The 14,122-nt window shown below is 45.6% G+C and overlaps 1 protein-coding gene across 2 annotated transcripts in view; it reads left to right on the plus strand.

The window, feature by feature from the left end:
• The window catches only part of DOCK11 (dedicator of cytokinesis 11), a 69,990-nt gene that overhangs the window by 18,864 nt on the left and 37,004 nt on the right, over positions 1-14,122 (plus strand). For both annotated transcript variants that reach the window (XM_042876447.1, XM_042876448.1), the window contains exons 7-23: positions 1,477-1,611; positions 2,496-2,673; positions 3,131-3,210; positions 3,482-3,565; positions 5,591-5,731; positions 7,378-7,587; positions 7,865-7,987; positions 8,328-8,410; positions 9,142-9,264; positions 9,437-9,513; positions 10,534-10,718; positions 10,797-10,862; positions 11,040-11,132; positions 11,535-11,658; positions 12,225-12,346; positions 12,695-12,781; positions 13,753-13,842. In XM_042876447.1, coding sequence (XP_042732381.1) covers positions 1,477-1,611; positions 2,496-2,673; positions 3,131-3,210; positions 3,482-3,565; positions 5,591-5,731; positions 7,378-7,587; positions 7,865-7,987; positions 8,328-8,410; positions 9,142-9,264; positions 9,437-9,513; positions 10,534-10,718; positions 10,797-10,862; positions 11,040-11,132; positions 11,535-11,658; positions 12,225-12,346; positions 12,695-12,781; positions 13,753-13,842 — 2,001 coding nt within the window. The remainder of the gene's footprint in view (positions 1-1,476; positions 1,612-2,495; positions 2,674-3,130; positions 3,211-3,481; positions 3,566-5,590; positions 5,732-7,377; positions 7,588-7,864; positions 7,988-8,327; positions 8,411-9,141; positions 9,265-9,436; positions 9,514-10,533; positions 10,719-10,796; positions 10,863-11,039; positions 11,133-11,534; positions 11,659-12,224; positions 12,347-12,694; positions 12,782-13,752; positions 13,843-14,122) is intronic.

Consider the following 14,122-nt stretch of genomic DNA (forward strand, 5'->3'; position numbering starts at 1 on the left):
ATGAGCAGTAGAGGCTAGGAAGAGGAAGGCAATTTAAATAACAAACAGCTGCCCTGCAAAGAAGACTCTCTAAATTGATAGTTTCCTTACTGGTAGGAAGTATGTACAGAGAGCAGCTTTAAATTGAAATGACAAGCCTTTGCTCTAAAAGCAGGGATGATGTCACTGAGGAGACAGAGCATTACTGACCTCGAAGCAACAGCTGCCTTGTCTCTTGTTTTCCCTTGCACACAATCTGGCCTGACATTGCTTAGGTTTTGCAGTGGAAATTTTTAATAGTTCCACTACAGGTTTTTGCCATGGCAAGAAGCCTGTCCGATGTTCCACCATGCAGCTGCCTTCTTACAGCGCAGAGAGAATACTGCGTAGTTATCCTCAGCTGTGCAGCTGAGGGATGGCTGCAATGAGGTTCCTTGCTTTTTGGTAATTACAGTTCCTGCAGCAAGCTACTTATCTAAATGATGCCAGAGGATATCATTGAGCAGGGTTAGGCACAGTTCTGTGCAAGCGAGCAAGTGGTTTTATTGAACATGTGATTGTGTCAGCAGTGATGGAGGCACAGAATTACTGGTAGTCTCCCGTCTGGGGTGACAAATGTTCTTTTGTAGCTATTCCATGTATTCAGAACAGTGGGAACACTTAGAGCTTTGCAATGCTGCTTCACCCTGGGGTGCTTCATGGTTCTGCTAAGAGTGATATCCAGCCACTGTGAGATGCACCCCGTGCCTCACACACCTGCCAGCATATGGTGCTGTCTTAACTGCTGCCAGAATGCTCTCCTGAATTATAGTCCAGTGCCTATGGGCTGACAAGTGTGAAGGAAGGTGTTCTGAGAGAAAGCTGGAGAGTGTGCTGGCTAATGAATTAATTCAGTCTTCATAACCATAACTCAAACATGCAGGTATCTCTCTCAAACTTACTGCATTTGAGGTGGGAACTGAACACACTAAGCCAAAGCCAGTTCATGAAAACAGACGTGTTAGAAAAAAATGGCCACACAAAACCACAGTAAATGAAACCACGAGCACTTGCATGGATTGCAGTATTCTTTGGCTTGCATTTGAGGGCTAGGAATTTCCACGTGTCTATTCTGAAGTCTTCTGGAGGCTTACTTTGTAATTCTGAGGTCTTTATAAAAAAAAAAACACCTCTAGAAATACGTGCTGGAGGGCAGGATGAATCTGCTGCACAAACTGAGGCTGAAGCCAGCTGAGAGATGAGCTAGAAGCCCTGGGGCTTTGCTTTGGATGGACAAACTCATAATAACAACAAAGACATTAAAATTAAAGCAGATGACAAAGTCTCTCATTACAAAACCAAGTAATTCTCAGAGGGGTGCATCTACAATGCTCAAGGGTCATCAGTGCTTCTTGTTAACAATATTTTCTCAATAGCAGGAGGGCAGAAACTGAGACTGTTGCTTGGGATATCCAGCAGAGTGAGTACTTCCATGAGTGAGATGTTATACTTTTGCAGGTATTCAAGAGGAGATATTTTTACCTGTCACAACTCACGGATGGCTCCTACATTCTTAATTCCTACAAAGATGAGAAAATTTCAAAAGAATCCAAAGGCTGCATTTTCCTGGATGCTTGTAATGATGTGGTCCAGGTAGGTGTGCCTGTACTTGGGCTGATGCTTTGCAAGCTCAGAGATGGAAATGTTCACTCTGTGACACTGAGAGGTGAAAGAAAGGGCTTACCAACTAACCCAAATGTGCAGCCCTTCGGGTGTACCACTCCCAAAGTGCCTGTAAGGTTATAGAAGAAGGTATTTTTATTGGGCTTCAACTTGGGTTGAGAGCCAAGTGTAGCAGTGCATCACTGCTGTGCCTTCTGCTGTTCCTGTCAGAGCTGAAGCTCCAAGCACCAAGTGTGGCAGAGCCGGCACACGGCAGCTTGAATTACTTTGGCCGTTTGCTTCAGCACAGATGAGTCAGAGCCGTTTCCATTTATCTTTCTGAACACAGCAAACGCAGAAGCGAAGATGTCTTGGTGGTGTACAGGATGTACTGCCCAAGTTGCATCAGATTTGCCTGGGTTTCTCATTTGGAAGAGCTGTTTAAAGACAGAGATCAGAAAATGATATTGAACCGCTTTCCTCTAAGATAGATTCCTCTAAATGTGCCACATTACTTATTGTGTTGGACAAATCCAACTCCTGGCTTCTCTGGGTAAATATTAAAGGTCTGATGACATAAGAGGGAGCCTGCTGCTGTTCCTCAGTGCAATGTCTGTGGTTCATTCTGGCTTAATTCCACTCTCGGAGTGACTGGCAGCAGTGGAGCTGTATTGCACATGATTGCAACCATACAGCCCTCACTGATTACTGCAGCAGAGGTACTGAGGAGGGTCCTTGTGTGGTGAGGTGATTCTTCTTCCCTGCCATAGCATTTCAGTTCAGGTCGCTTTTTCAGAGAGGAGCTTTGCAGAAAATACTGTGCTGATTTATTGAGGGAGGCATAACACAAAACTTGCCCTTTCTTCTTTGTTCAGTGTCCCAAGATGCGCCGCTATGCATTTGAACTCAAGACGATAGATAAGTACAGCCACTACCTTGCAGCTGAAACAGAGCAGGAGATGGAAGAGTGGCTGGTGACTCTGAGAAAGATCATTCAGAGCAATAGTGAGAGTTCGGTGCAAGAGAAGAAAGATACTGTGGAAGCTGCACAAGGTCAGTTCATAAATCAGCCTTCAACCTTCTCTAGCAGGAAGCAAGCAGGGTGCCTGCAGAAGCATCCATTTTTCTTTCTGGATTAATTGCAAGTGTTGTGGCTGACAAAGGATGCTATGCCAAATGGCTTAGTGTAATGCAGACAATATTCTGAAGGATAAAAGTGGAGAGAAACATGACCCTTCCTCTGGATGGGAAATCCATGGCAACGTTTCAAGACCCCTGGAAAGTTGGGCTGAAGTCCTGCTTTGGAAAAATCTAGCAGGCTGTTAATAGTACATTCTGCTATTAGTAACGTATGGAAAAATCTTACATCCAAGTGGAAAAGTCTCTATAAATTATCCATAAACTATTCTTGTGCTATTGTAAGCAAATATTTTAGGATGCTTTCTGGCAGAGGAAAATAGAATGGTGCTCTTGCAGTTGTTTTGAACATCTGCTTTTCGTGTCCTTGCAGATGATGAATCAAGCACGCAGGGAAAATCAGAAAACATCCTGGAAAGCTTGGAGAGAAGCATGCATCCAGAGCTGATGAAGGTATTGTGTTTGCAGGGATTGCTCTCCCAGCCCCATCTCTAGCTCTCTCCACCACTTCTATCTCCTACATGATCCAGAGTGCAGCTGCCTACTTCTGTCTGCTTTCTCAGTTAGCAGAGCCGCGTTGCCTTACTCTGAGTGGTGTTGGTAGATGCAGCTGGGAAGCCTTGCACCACCACAGAGGATACCTGAAAAATATTTATTTTCTCCCATTCTTTCATTGAATGGATGTGAGGCCAGGCAGTAATATCAATGCTTTTCTTTGTCCTAGTATGGAAGAGAAACAGATCAGCTGAACAAACTGAGCAGAAATGATGGAAGACAAAACCTCTTTTCTTTTGACCCAGAAGTCCAGGTAAACATTCCCCTGTTGGCAAATGTGAGGTTTTGCTCCCTTGGTATCGTGACTCTCCTATTTCCTTAAACAACCACAGCATTTGCCCGCAGATACAGCATGTTTTTTGGCAGGTTGGAGACTAAGAGTTCAGCCTACCTCCCTGTCAATGAGGTCTGAACAAACCAGTGCTCACCTGATAGCTCAAATAAAAGGAGCATTTGCAGTAGCCCCCCACGTGGCCTCCCTCCAGCTTTTCTGGCTTCTGTCATGCATGGTGTTGTTTCTGCATCTCAAACTCATCATTTGGGCCTCTGGGAGGATCCCACAGTGGGGCAGAAGCAGCAGAAGTGGGATTGCAAAGAGAGTTGCAGTGCTGCATCGCCTCAGCACATCTGGAGGAACGAACAGTAACGCTAGAGGTGAACTGCAGAGTTTTCACATGTGGGGAGGTACAAGCAGAAGAAACTCCACACACTGTTCTAATGCCCAAAGTAGGGGATTGGACACTATATGGTTTGTTTTCTGCTCAGCTTTAACCTCTCTGCTGAGCTCTCTGCCAAGACCCAGCTGTGGGATTTCAGTGGAATGAGCTGCAATTGTTAACACAATTGCAGAGAATTGTTCCAACTCCTCTCTTAGTTTCTGGTTCCCTTTCTGGAACGTTTTTTTTTTTTACTTGTTCACACCTGTGAAGAAAAACATCCTGGTTTAACAAGGAAGTGTAATTAGGTTTTAAAAAGTTTAATGGTACTAAATGAGCTTTTTTCCTGGCACCTCTTTAAAGTATTTGACAGATAGTCCTGAGGCATCCAGGAGAGATTTAGGTGTGGGTTTTTTGTTTGTTTGTTTGTTTGTTTTTCTAGAGAAGCTTGAAGAAGTTTCCTATGACTGAATCAAATAATAAAATGAAAATATCATTCAATGCAGCACACAGAACTTTTTTTTTTTTAAATTTTGGCTAGATTTTCTGCCCTCCTTAAGCACACAGAGCTCCACATCGTGGTGTGGGTCGGTCAGATCTGCTCTTAGACTGGACATCCAAAATCACCTCCCCAGTCAGTGCAGTGTGTACATGCTTGTGTGCCTGCTGCTAAGGAAACTGGGAGAAGGAACGTACACCTGCAGTGCATTTTCCTCATAGAAGGGAAATGGAGAAAGCAGTGGGAAGAGTTTCTCAGAATCAGATGAACAGTTACACCCTGTTTTGCACAAATTACTTGATTGTGAGATCTCAACTTTTGCAAGCAGGTTTTGCAGAAATTGAGGGAGAAAAAAGCAAATAGAACCGTGCCAGATCATCACTGAGAGATGTGCTGATGTTTAGGGGGGGTTGGTAACTGTGGCCCTGGTGCCCAGGACAGTGGGAGTGGTGAAGGTTATGAGCCTTCCCTTGGCTGATGGTATTTTGGTCACATATGTGCCTGCTCTCTGAGAAGGGTAGGCACTGAGGAAATAACTGGCCATGTGTGTGCTGGGTTAGGAAGGATGTGATGATAACCAAAGCTGTTTGGATTTCCCAACCAGCTCTGCGGGCAGCCCTTGTTGTTGCTAACCATACCACTTACTGCCATGCATCTAGAAATGCCTTCAGTTCAAGATGTTCGTGATCCCAAAAGCATGTGCCTTCTTTCTATTTCAGGCACAGGGACCATGTCTTAAACTAGTCAAATCTTCAAAGTGGAAGATACTTTTCCGAGGGTAACAACAGCTTATACTCCACTTTCTTCCCAAAGCTCTAAATGGTGTTTTGGGAAGATCCCCAAGGTTACAGCAAAGCAGGAAGGAACTGAAATCATTCTGAGGTTTAGTTTTCTGTGCTCTACAAACCAGATAGCTAAAAATTGATACATCCCCATGAATTCATGTCTTGAACACATTTGTGTAACATCACAAAATGGCACTCATCTGTGAACATCTTGTCCTTTTTGCACCACTTAAACAAAAATGGTCAAGGTCGTACTGGCTGTAATGTGACCCCTTAACATTTTTTGGGGGGTATGTTTTCTTTTTTAATGAGACCAGATTTGTTTGTTTGCTGTCTAGAGGCTCGACTTCTCAGGGATGGAGCCGGACGTGAAGCCATTCGAGGAGAAGAGCAGCAGGCGCTTTGTGGTCTGCTGCCAAGATTTGTCCCTCAACCTCCTTGCTCAGCTCAGCGACCAGTCAGAGGGAGGACCCACCAACGTAAGGAGAGCTCTGGCATTTCCTGCTTTGTCTACTGGCAACAAAAACCTATGGCAGGTTGATCTGGATGGATAAAGGAGTCCCATTCTGGCATGAGAATGGCAGGTGGGGCCTGGGCAGGTGCTGTCTGCTGGCCCAGGGTCTTTGCAGGGTTTGCCTGCCTTGGTTTTCTGGTGTTCCAGAATATGTCTTGGGATGGAGTTGCCCTAATATATCTTGGTCTGCCAGGAACTGGGAATACTAGGAAGTTCAGGTGCACAGGGAACGGGGGGGGAGTGCGTTTGCAATATTCTGGATCCCCATGAAAGTCCTGTTGGTAAATGATTAAGCTCCATCTCCAAGGCACCCATTGCTGTGTTTTATTTCATTTCCTCCAATGGCAAGGGATTTCCCTGTTCTGAAAGCTCCTGTCTCCCAGACCAACAGTATTCACACTCACTTTATTATATGCATTTGTTACTGTGCCAAAGCTGTGCCTTAGCCTAAAAAGCTTTTCCTTGTATCTTAGCCAGCAACTCAGAAAATTGTAGCTAGCAATTACATCTCTCCTCCGGCTTTGGTCTGCCAGACTTGAACAAACGACTCTCTCCCAGTCTTTTCTCCCAAGACATTCTCCCTGTTACCATGTCCTGCATCGGAGTCTGCCCTTGACACAAGGATGCCCAGAGCAGCAGATAGCATTGCAGGGCTGGGAGGCAGCAGCATGAGCTGACCAGTCTGTGCTGATGGTATCACAGTCCTGGTGGGATCAGCCAACACACCAAACTTGTTCTTCAGTCCCTTCCAGCAGATGAATGCATTACTGATAACAGATTGATATTATTTGATTGATATTATCAGCCCAGTGCTGGACTTAATCAGCATGTTTTTAGTACTGAGGTAATTTTAGTACTGAGGCCTCCAACTTATGCTGTAACATCTCAGATGTGCTACAGCCTCTCTTCAAGCCTTCACTTTTATCTTTATGTGGACAACACCTTCTGTGATCATTGAACTAAAAACACGTTGTATTGTTGCCACTTGCAATGTGCTGTCAAGGTCAATAGCTACAAAACAAGCTGAGCTTGGTGCAAGACAGCTTTCAGCTGTAGAGCAGCTCCCCACATGCAGATTTTGCACATAGAATTTCCAGCCTTGTGCTGGCTCTCCTGGCTGGGAGGTGGTTTGCACCTACTTTGCTTCTGTGCCCCCCGTGTGTAGCAGCAAGGGAATGTTCTGTATCTACAGATGGGCCACCCAGAGCTGATGGACTTCAGGCAATAAGAGGTATTCTTCAGCAAGTGAACATAAACATTCTTAAGCTGCTTTCTGTCCCATTACCAGGGTTAAACAGCTCTAACTGAGTAATTTGGATCATTTTTTTCTCCAAACTTGTAGTTTATCATTTATAGAAAACTCCCTCCCTTTTTTTAATGAAAACCTTTTTTAAAATTGATTAGATCAAAACAGAAGATAATGAATGGGAAAAGTGGACTTATGAATTTATAAAGCAAATAAGCGTGAATTGTAAGAACCCAGGAAAATTCTGATAGACAAAACTAACGGAACAAACAGATACAGGAGGCCTGGCTGGTGGGGAAGGCAATGCATGTGAATAACCTTGAGTTGGTACCATGCACTTTTTGACACATGGATTCCATTTGCAGGTTGAGCCCTTTTTCCTCAGCTTGGCATTGTTTGACCTGAAAAATAACTGCAAGATTTCTGCAGACTTCCACGTGGACCTGAACCCTCCATCTGTCCGTGACATGCTGCTGGATACATCGGCTTCCAAGGTGGAGGATGTGAAGGGGCGTTCGCCAGGCGAGAGCCTCGTGCATGGGATCCCTGAGTCCTGCCTGCGCTACATAAAACGGGTGAAGAACTGACTTTGTCCTCTTGTTCTTGTGTCTCTGTGAGGCTGTGGCTGTTCAGTAGCTTCATTTTTCAGTCAGTCTCAGCCTGATTGTTACTGTGGGCTCACAGGCACCAGCTAGAATTCTTTAGGAGCTGACCATTCTCAAGCCTTGATAGCTCCCATGGCCCATCCATGGTAGCTGCCAGAGTAAGGTCTGTGTCCTCTCTGGGAGAGGACAATCAGTGCTACAAGTAGGGTATCCCACTTGCTGACAGTCCCTGTCTTGTCTGTTGTAGGGTGTTTTCTCTGTGACCGACCCGCATGCGGAGATCTTCCTGGTGGCCCGTGTGGAAAAGGTGCTGCAGGGCAGCATTACACACTGTGCAGAACCATACATGAAAAACTCAGACCCGGGGAAGGTGAGGTGGGGCTGTGGGGGGGTCTGCTTGCTCATACTGTGTGCTGCTGTGAGCAGTAGTGTGGTCTGTAACGTGGGATGCTCCTGCTGCTCTTTAGCTGCTTTCTGGCAAAGTCTGCTCTCCATACATTCTGCTGCCTGTGCTGTAATAAATATGCATGGTGTGAAGTGACAGGGATTTTCTATCAGCTCCTCAGGCCATGCTATGCTGTGTGTATGCAGCACTGTGCATTGTGAAATACAGAGCATCTCCTCCCTGGTGAATGCAGCCCTCTCTTTTCTTTTCCCATTGCAGCATGGAAGCAGCGGCACATGCTCACCTTCTCTCTTGTGTTTTTCAGACAGCCCAGAAGGTCCACAAGGTGGCCAAGCAGGTGTGCAGTCGTCTGGGGCAGTACCGGATGCCCTTTGGCTGGGCTGCCAGGTTAGTGGCCTTGGACTGTGCTTTTTCTGGGTTGGGAGCTGCTGCTGTCAGTGATCTGGGACAGCATCAGGCTGATGTGGCTGAGTGGGCTGAGGGCCAAGCTGCTGAAGTCAGTGAGGCTGCGTGGAAGCAACAGAGGGCAGGATCTGGCCCTGACTTCTCAGGCAGAACGTGGATTGGCCTGAAATACTCTCTCTAGAATTAGAAACAAAATATTAAATAGTAAACAGTGCTGGGAAGACTGTAACCTTCCTGCTGACCTGCAGCTACTGATTTCGAGGCAGAACATCCCTGTGGCTGGGTCACCCTGTCCTGTGTGAGAACTGGTGCAGAAATTACCCCCTGGCACTATGCATTGCCAGGGAGGGGATAAAAGCAGAGGCAATCAGCAGAGTTACACCTCTATCTCTGGCTCTGCTTTAACTAATGTTCTTGGGAACAACTGGAGATAGTGACTATATTTCATTGCTGTTATTTCAGTGTTAACTCCCTTAAAACTCATGTCAAAAGAATGCCCTACAGGCAAGTTCAGTTCTCTGCCACTGCTTCCTGTTGCTAAATTGCCATTTGGTGCTGACACAAGGAACGGTAATGACATGGGAACACCAAATGACTGTCATAGTGGCCTGGGATTTGGTGGTGTGCAGCTTGCCATGTGTATTCTGAAGCTTGATTTTCCTATGCCTGCATCTTTACCATCATTTAGGGAACGTGTCTCTTCTTTTCTGCAGACCGGTGTTCAAAGACTCCCAGGGCACTCTTGATGCTGAAGGAAAATTCTCGCCCTTGTACAAGCAAGACAGTGGCAAACTCTCAAATGAAGACATGTTGAAGCTACTAGCAGAGTATAAGAAGTAAGCCTGGTGCAGAGGCTGAACAGGCCTTCTAACATACATTTTTAAGCAGTGGGTGTAAGCATGAGATAGCAATTTCTGAAATAGTCAGGAGGTAACTAAAAGCCCTGCTGATGGGCTCAGCACTTGAATTTTCAATATTCACCACCTCGCTCCTTTCTTCCTATTGCAGACCAGAGAAGACAAAGCTGCAGATCATTCCAGCCCAGCTGAATATTGTCATCAAGGACATCCCACTGGACTTCACAAGTAAGTATCTTGGATCTGAAAATAAATGCTGATGGTGCTAGCCTCGGGAGTTAGTGCGTGTTTGTGGAGCTTTTCTGTTTCATTAGCAAGAATATATTGGGGTTGAAATAAGAAATCAGTAATTCAACACAACCACTGACTTGTTTTTCTGACGGATTCTGTGGAGAGATGTGGTCTAAGTGCAGAGGTGTGACCTGAGGGTCTCACATTCTGCATAGCTGTCATATCCTAAACCTAAAGGAAGCCACCTGTCTGCTTTTGCCATTATTACATTGAGCTCAGATAACATTTTTGATCCATGACATTACGTGTTCAGTTTGATTCTCCACACTTGTGGTGTGTTCAGTGTCACATCACAGGATCATCCCATATCCTGTCATGGATTCCGTTATCTGCTTCCCTGTCTAAAAGACTTTTTAGCAGGGTTCCTTTCTTCTCCCTTTCCTCCAACACCATGACTTGAGTTAAAAACTCTTTTGATGGAAGCAGAGGGTGGAAAAGTTCTGACACTGTGGGACTTGTGCACTTTGAGAAGTCAGTCTCAAGCTGTTATTTCAGAAGTCCATCTTCTTTGGTCATGTGGTGTTTGCATGTTTTGTAAAGCAGTAACAGGTCAGATTCCTGGAGTCTTAAGATGGAGGTACTGAGCAGAGCAGCCATCCCTGCCCAGACATGGGAAGTCCGAAAGGCCCTTTGACTTTCCCCAGAGCTTCAGCAAAGTGACACTTCTGCAGTCCCCTCTGGCAAGAAGAGCAGAGCCCTGTGGTTCCTGTGCACCCATCTTTTCTCAGTGTTGCTAGTGCAGCAACAGATGTTACATGATTGAGAGGAGAATTTCCCCCCAAATTATTTTTATGGAGTGAGCCATACCTTGCTGCCTGCTCACGTGTGTGGCCCTGTGGTATGGAGGGAACTGAGTTCTTGGGAGCAATGGCAGTTTCAGACCTGCAAATTTCATGACACATGAGCTGTGCTACCCATGATTGTGCACCATGTGCTCATCCTTTCCTTCTCTTTCAGATTGTGTGACAGCTTCTTATATTCCTATAAAGCCTTTTGAGAAGAGCTGTGAGAACATTGCAGTTGAAGTGGAGGAGCTTGTCCCAGAAGTTGCAAAATACTGTTATCCCTTCACTGTCTACAAAAACCACCTGTATGTGTATCCCTTGCATCTGAAGTATGAGAACCAGAAGGTGTTTGCAAAGGTGAGTGACTTGGTGGGCTCTGCAGTGATGCTGCTGACCTGTGGATGTGGCTCATCCTCCTCTTTTCTTCTAATTCAGGCAAGGAACATTGCTGTCTGCATTGAGTTCAGGGATTCAGATGAAGCTGATGCCAGGCCATTAAAGGTGGGTACCTTTTATTTCTAGTGACCTGGGGCTGACGTTTGTTTGCAGCTTTGTACCATACGCCAGCCAGGCTGAGCAGAACAATAGGAAAATATTTTCCATGCTCACTGTTTCCATTCGGTCATCTAATTTAGGGTGACAGCAACCCTGAATCAAGCTTCTCATTTGTATTTCCAGTGTATCTATGGCAAACCTGGAGGCCAGCTCCTGACATCCAACGCGTATGCAGCTGTGCTGCATCACAACCAGAGCCCAGAGTTCTATGATGAGGTAAAGCAAAATGGTGGGAAGTAAACTTTCCTGGGTGCTACAAAGCCAAGCAGCTTTTCAGGATACGTCTTTTTCCAGGGCTGGGGGAAATACAGGTTAAAAAACAAACACCATCTCTTTGCACCTCAGTAGAAGAACCCAGCAGAGCCAGAGATTTTATCAATTTTTAATGCCAGTTTGTTCTGTGCTGTTTTTACTGTCACGCTTTGTGCACTCCAGTCACACATCACCATTAATAAGTAATGTGCAAATGTGCTGAAAATGGTAGTTGGGAGTTATTTAAGATGGTAGGAGTCTGTCTTGTGTAACTGCATAAAATGTAACATTTGTGAAATGAAATAGAACGTAAAATATTGTTCTGTGATTAAAAACACAGCCTTACCTATCATGATATCATTTTAGATTAAAATTGAGCTTCCAATTCACCTCCATCAAAAGCATCATTTGCTTTTCACCTTCTATCATGTCAGCTGTGAAATTAATACAAAGGCAACATCGAAAAAACAGGACACCATTGAAACTCAAGGTATGTTCACCCCTTACATTACTTCTGCTGGAGCATAATATTTGACTACACTTTTCTATCTATGTTTTCTTTTATGGGAGCACCCTAAGAGAAACTGTGGGTTTAAGCTGTGTATAGGAAAGCTCAAATTTTGCTGCTGATACCAAACATTCATGTATGAATGGGGAAATTGTCAGTCAAGTCACTATCAAGCACTTGGCCCAAGGTCAGGGCCTCAGGGGCCACTCCTGCCAACTCTGGGCATGTGTCAAAGACTGAAGTCCCTCTGGTTGGGATGCTTCTCCTTCCAACTGGTCTTTGGGCAACTAAAGGAGCTTTGCCACTTTGCTCAAGGCTTGCACATCATTTCTGCTCCTCAAACCCATTCCTGATCTCCGTTGTGCTGAATTTTGTTCACTGAGTCAGCAGGTAAAATATGTTTTAGCAAGGCTGACATGATTGATCCCTGTCTGGTAGGAGCCACTTGCACAACTGTGAGTTGGATTTTTGTAGGGTGAGATACATTTCTTTTTGGAGCTTGAAGTAACTGCGTGTCTGCTAACTTTGTCCATTGGTTGCCTCTGCAGTGGGATATGCTTGGGTCCCGTTGCTGAAGGATGGACGGATTGTCACCCTGGAACGGCATTTGCCTGTTTCATCCAACCTTCCACCTGGCTACCTGGGTCTTGGGGACACAGAGTCACGAAGGGTAGGGAAGACATTATAAATAGGCTTAAACATTAAGGGAAAAGGAAAGCTGAGCTTTTGCTGCCCCCGCAGGTTCTGGGTTTCTGCTTGTGCGTGGCTGGAAAGATCGTCACAGCAGTGTAGCCCTCCAAACTGGTGCAGTTTGTGATAGGTTGGACTGGGCTGTTGCACGTGGTGCACAGCAGGAGAGTGTTTTGTGAGCATGTTCTCATGTGGTCAACTCTGCCCATGGCTGAGTCGTGTCACTGGGGGTCCCCATTGCTCCACCTCAAACTTACCTTCTGACCTCTTGTCTGCCCGCACACAACCACAGTCTGAAGCCAAGCGCATGAATGTTGTCTGTTCACAGCAGTCCAGCGTGGATGCAAAGTGGGTGGATGGAGCAAAGCCACTCTTTAAAGTCAGAATCCACTTGGACTCAACCATTTACACCCAGGTAGGTTGAACATGTTATCTGTGTAGACTTATAACACGAAAGCAGAGGAAGGATTTGCTGTATCTCTGCTGTTTGCAGAGCAGTGCTGTGATACTTCTCTAGCAGCAGGTCTGGGATTCATTGATGGGGTTTTCTGCTTTGCCTGGGTGTGATGAGACAGCTGTGTGAGTGAATGAGCACTGGGAGGTGCTGGTGTTATCTTGGCCAGTGGCTCTGTAACTGGTAGGACAAGGGAAACATTTGAATAAATGAACTGCTTCACTGCCATGGAAAGGAAAATAACTGGTGGAGATGGAAGATTTCCCCCAAACATTAGACTGTTCATTGCCATACGAAGAAGAAGTTTTCTGACTACAGCAGACACTTTTCACAAGAAAACCGGATTCCTCATTTCCCTTTGAAACCAGTTTAGGCTGTTTAACCTACTCCTTAAGTGTTCTGCTGACTTTCAGTGGTGATGGACTTCCCTAAGCTTCATGTGATGTGCAGCAAAGATTCCTAGCAGATGCTCCAGGGCACTGCCTGTCTGCTCTGCCCATAGGGAAATGCCCTTGGCAGGGCTTGTTGTCCTGTGCTGGATGTGATCAGCTGCATTTACATTCACTGCAACTTGTTGTCAGCATAATCTAAACCTGTTTTACAGTCTTGCTGATTTTTACAGCACGTTATCTTCACTTCTCTTCAAGATACATTCCCAGATCCTTTTTGGGATTAAGTAATTAACTTTAGCCTGGGAGGAGGAGGGAGAAGAATGGGGAAGCAATGGCAATCATTAAGAGTTGAAGCAGTGCTGTAGTCCTGATGGGAGTGGCAGCTGGGGAACAAAAAGTACCAGTGATAATGACAGGGAGCTTGCTATGGACGTGATCCTAGCTTGCTGTTGTGGGTCTGGAGTTTCAGGTGTAAGCTAGAAAGCAGGGACTGACAAAGACTGAAGCTACTGCACTGAACTTGCTTTTCATCTCTTCCAGGACATGCACTTGCACAAATTCTTCCAGTACTGCCAGCTGGTTCAGGCAGGTGTGAAGGAAGTCCCTGGAGAGCTTGTTAAATACCTGAAGGTGAACAGTGCCTGTCAGTGAGCTTTATGTTTTTCTGCATCATCAGTAAATACCTGGAGCCCTATTCTGCAGGAACACACACTTGGGCAGTGCTGGGATCGGTTGTGCAAGATCCTTACCTTTTCTTACTGACATGACCTTCTGCTGTCTGTGTGCTGCTTCCTGCTACTTTTCCCAGGAGATGAAACAAGTCAGCATCACCCAGCTGTGCTCATGGCACAGCCTCCTCCCAGCAAACCTGTATGCTCCCCCCCCTGCTGCCCTACGTCCAATTGAAACT

Source organism: Lagopus leucura, unplaced genomic scaffold, assembly GCF_019238085.1.
Source record: "Lagopus leucura isolate 7727_CA_CO unplaced genomic scaffold, USGS_WTPT01 Super-Scaffold_100016, whole genome shotgun sequence".
NCBI classification, from domain to species: Eukaryota; Metazoa; Chordata; class Aves; order Galliformes; family Phasianidae; genus Lagopus; species Lagopus leucura.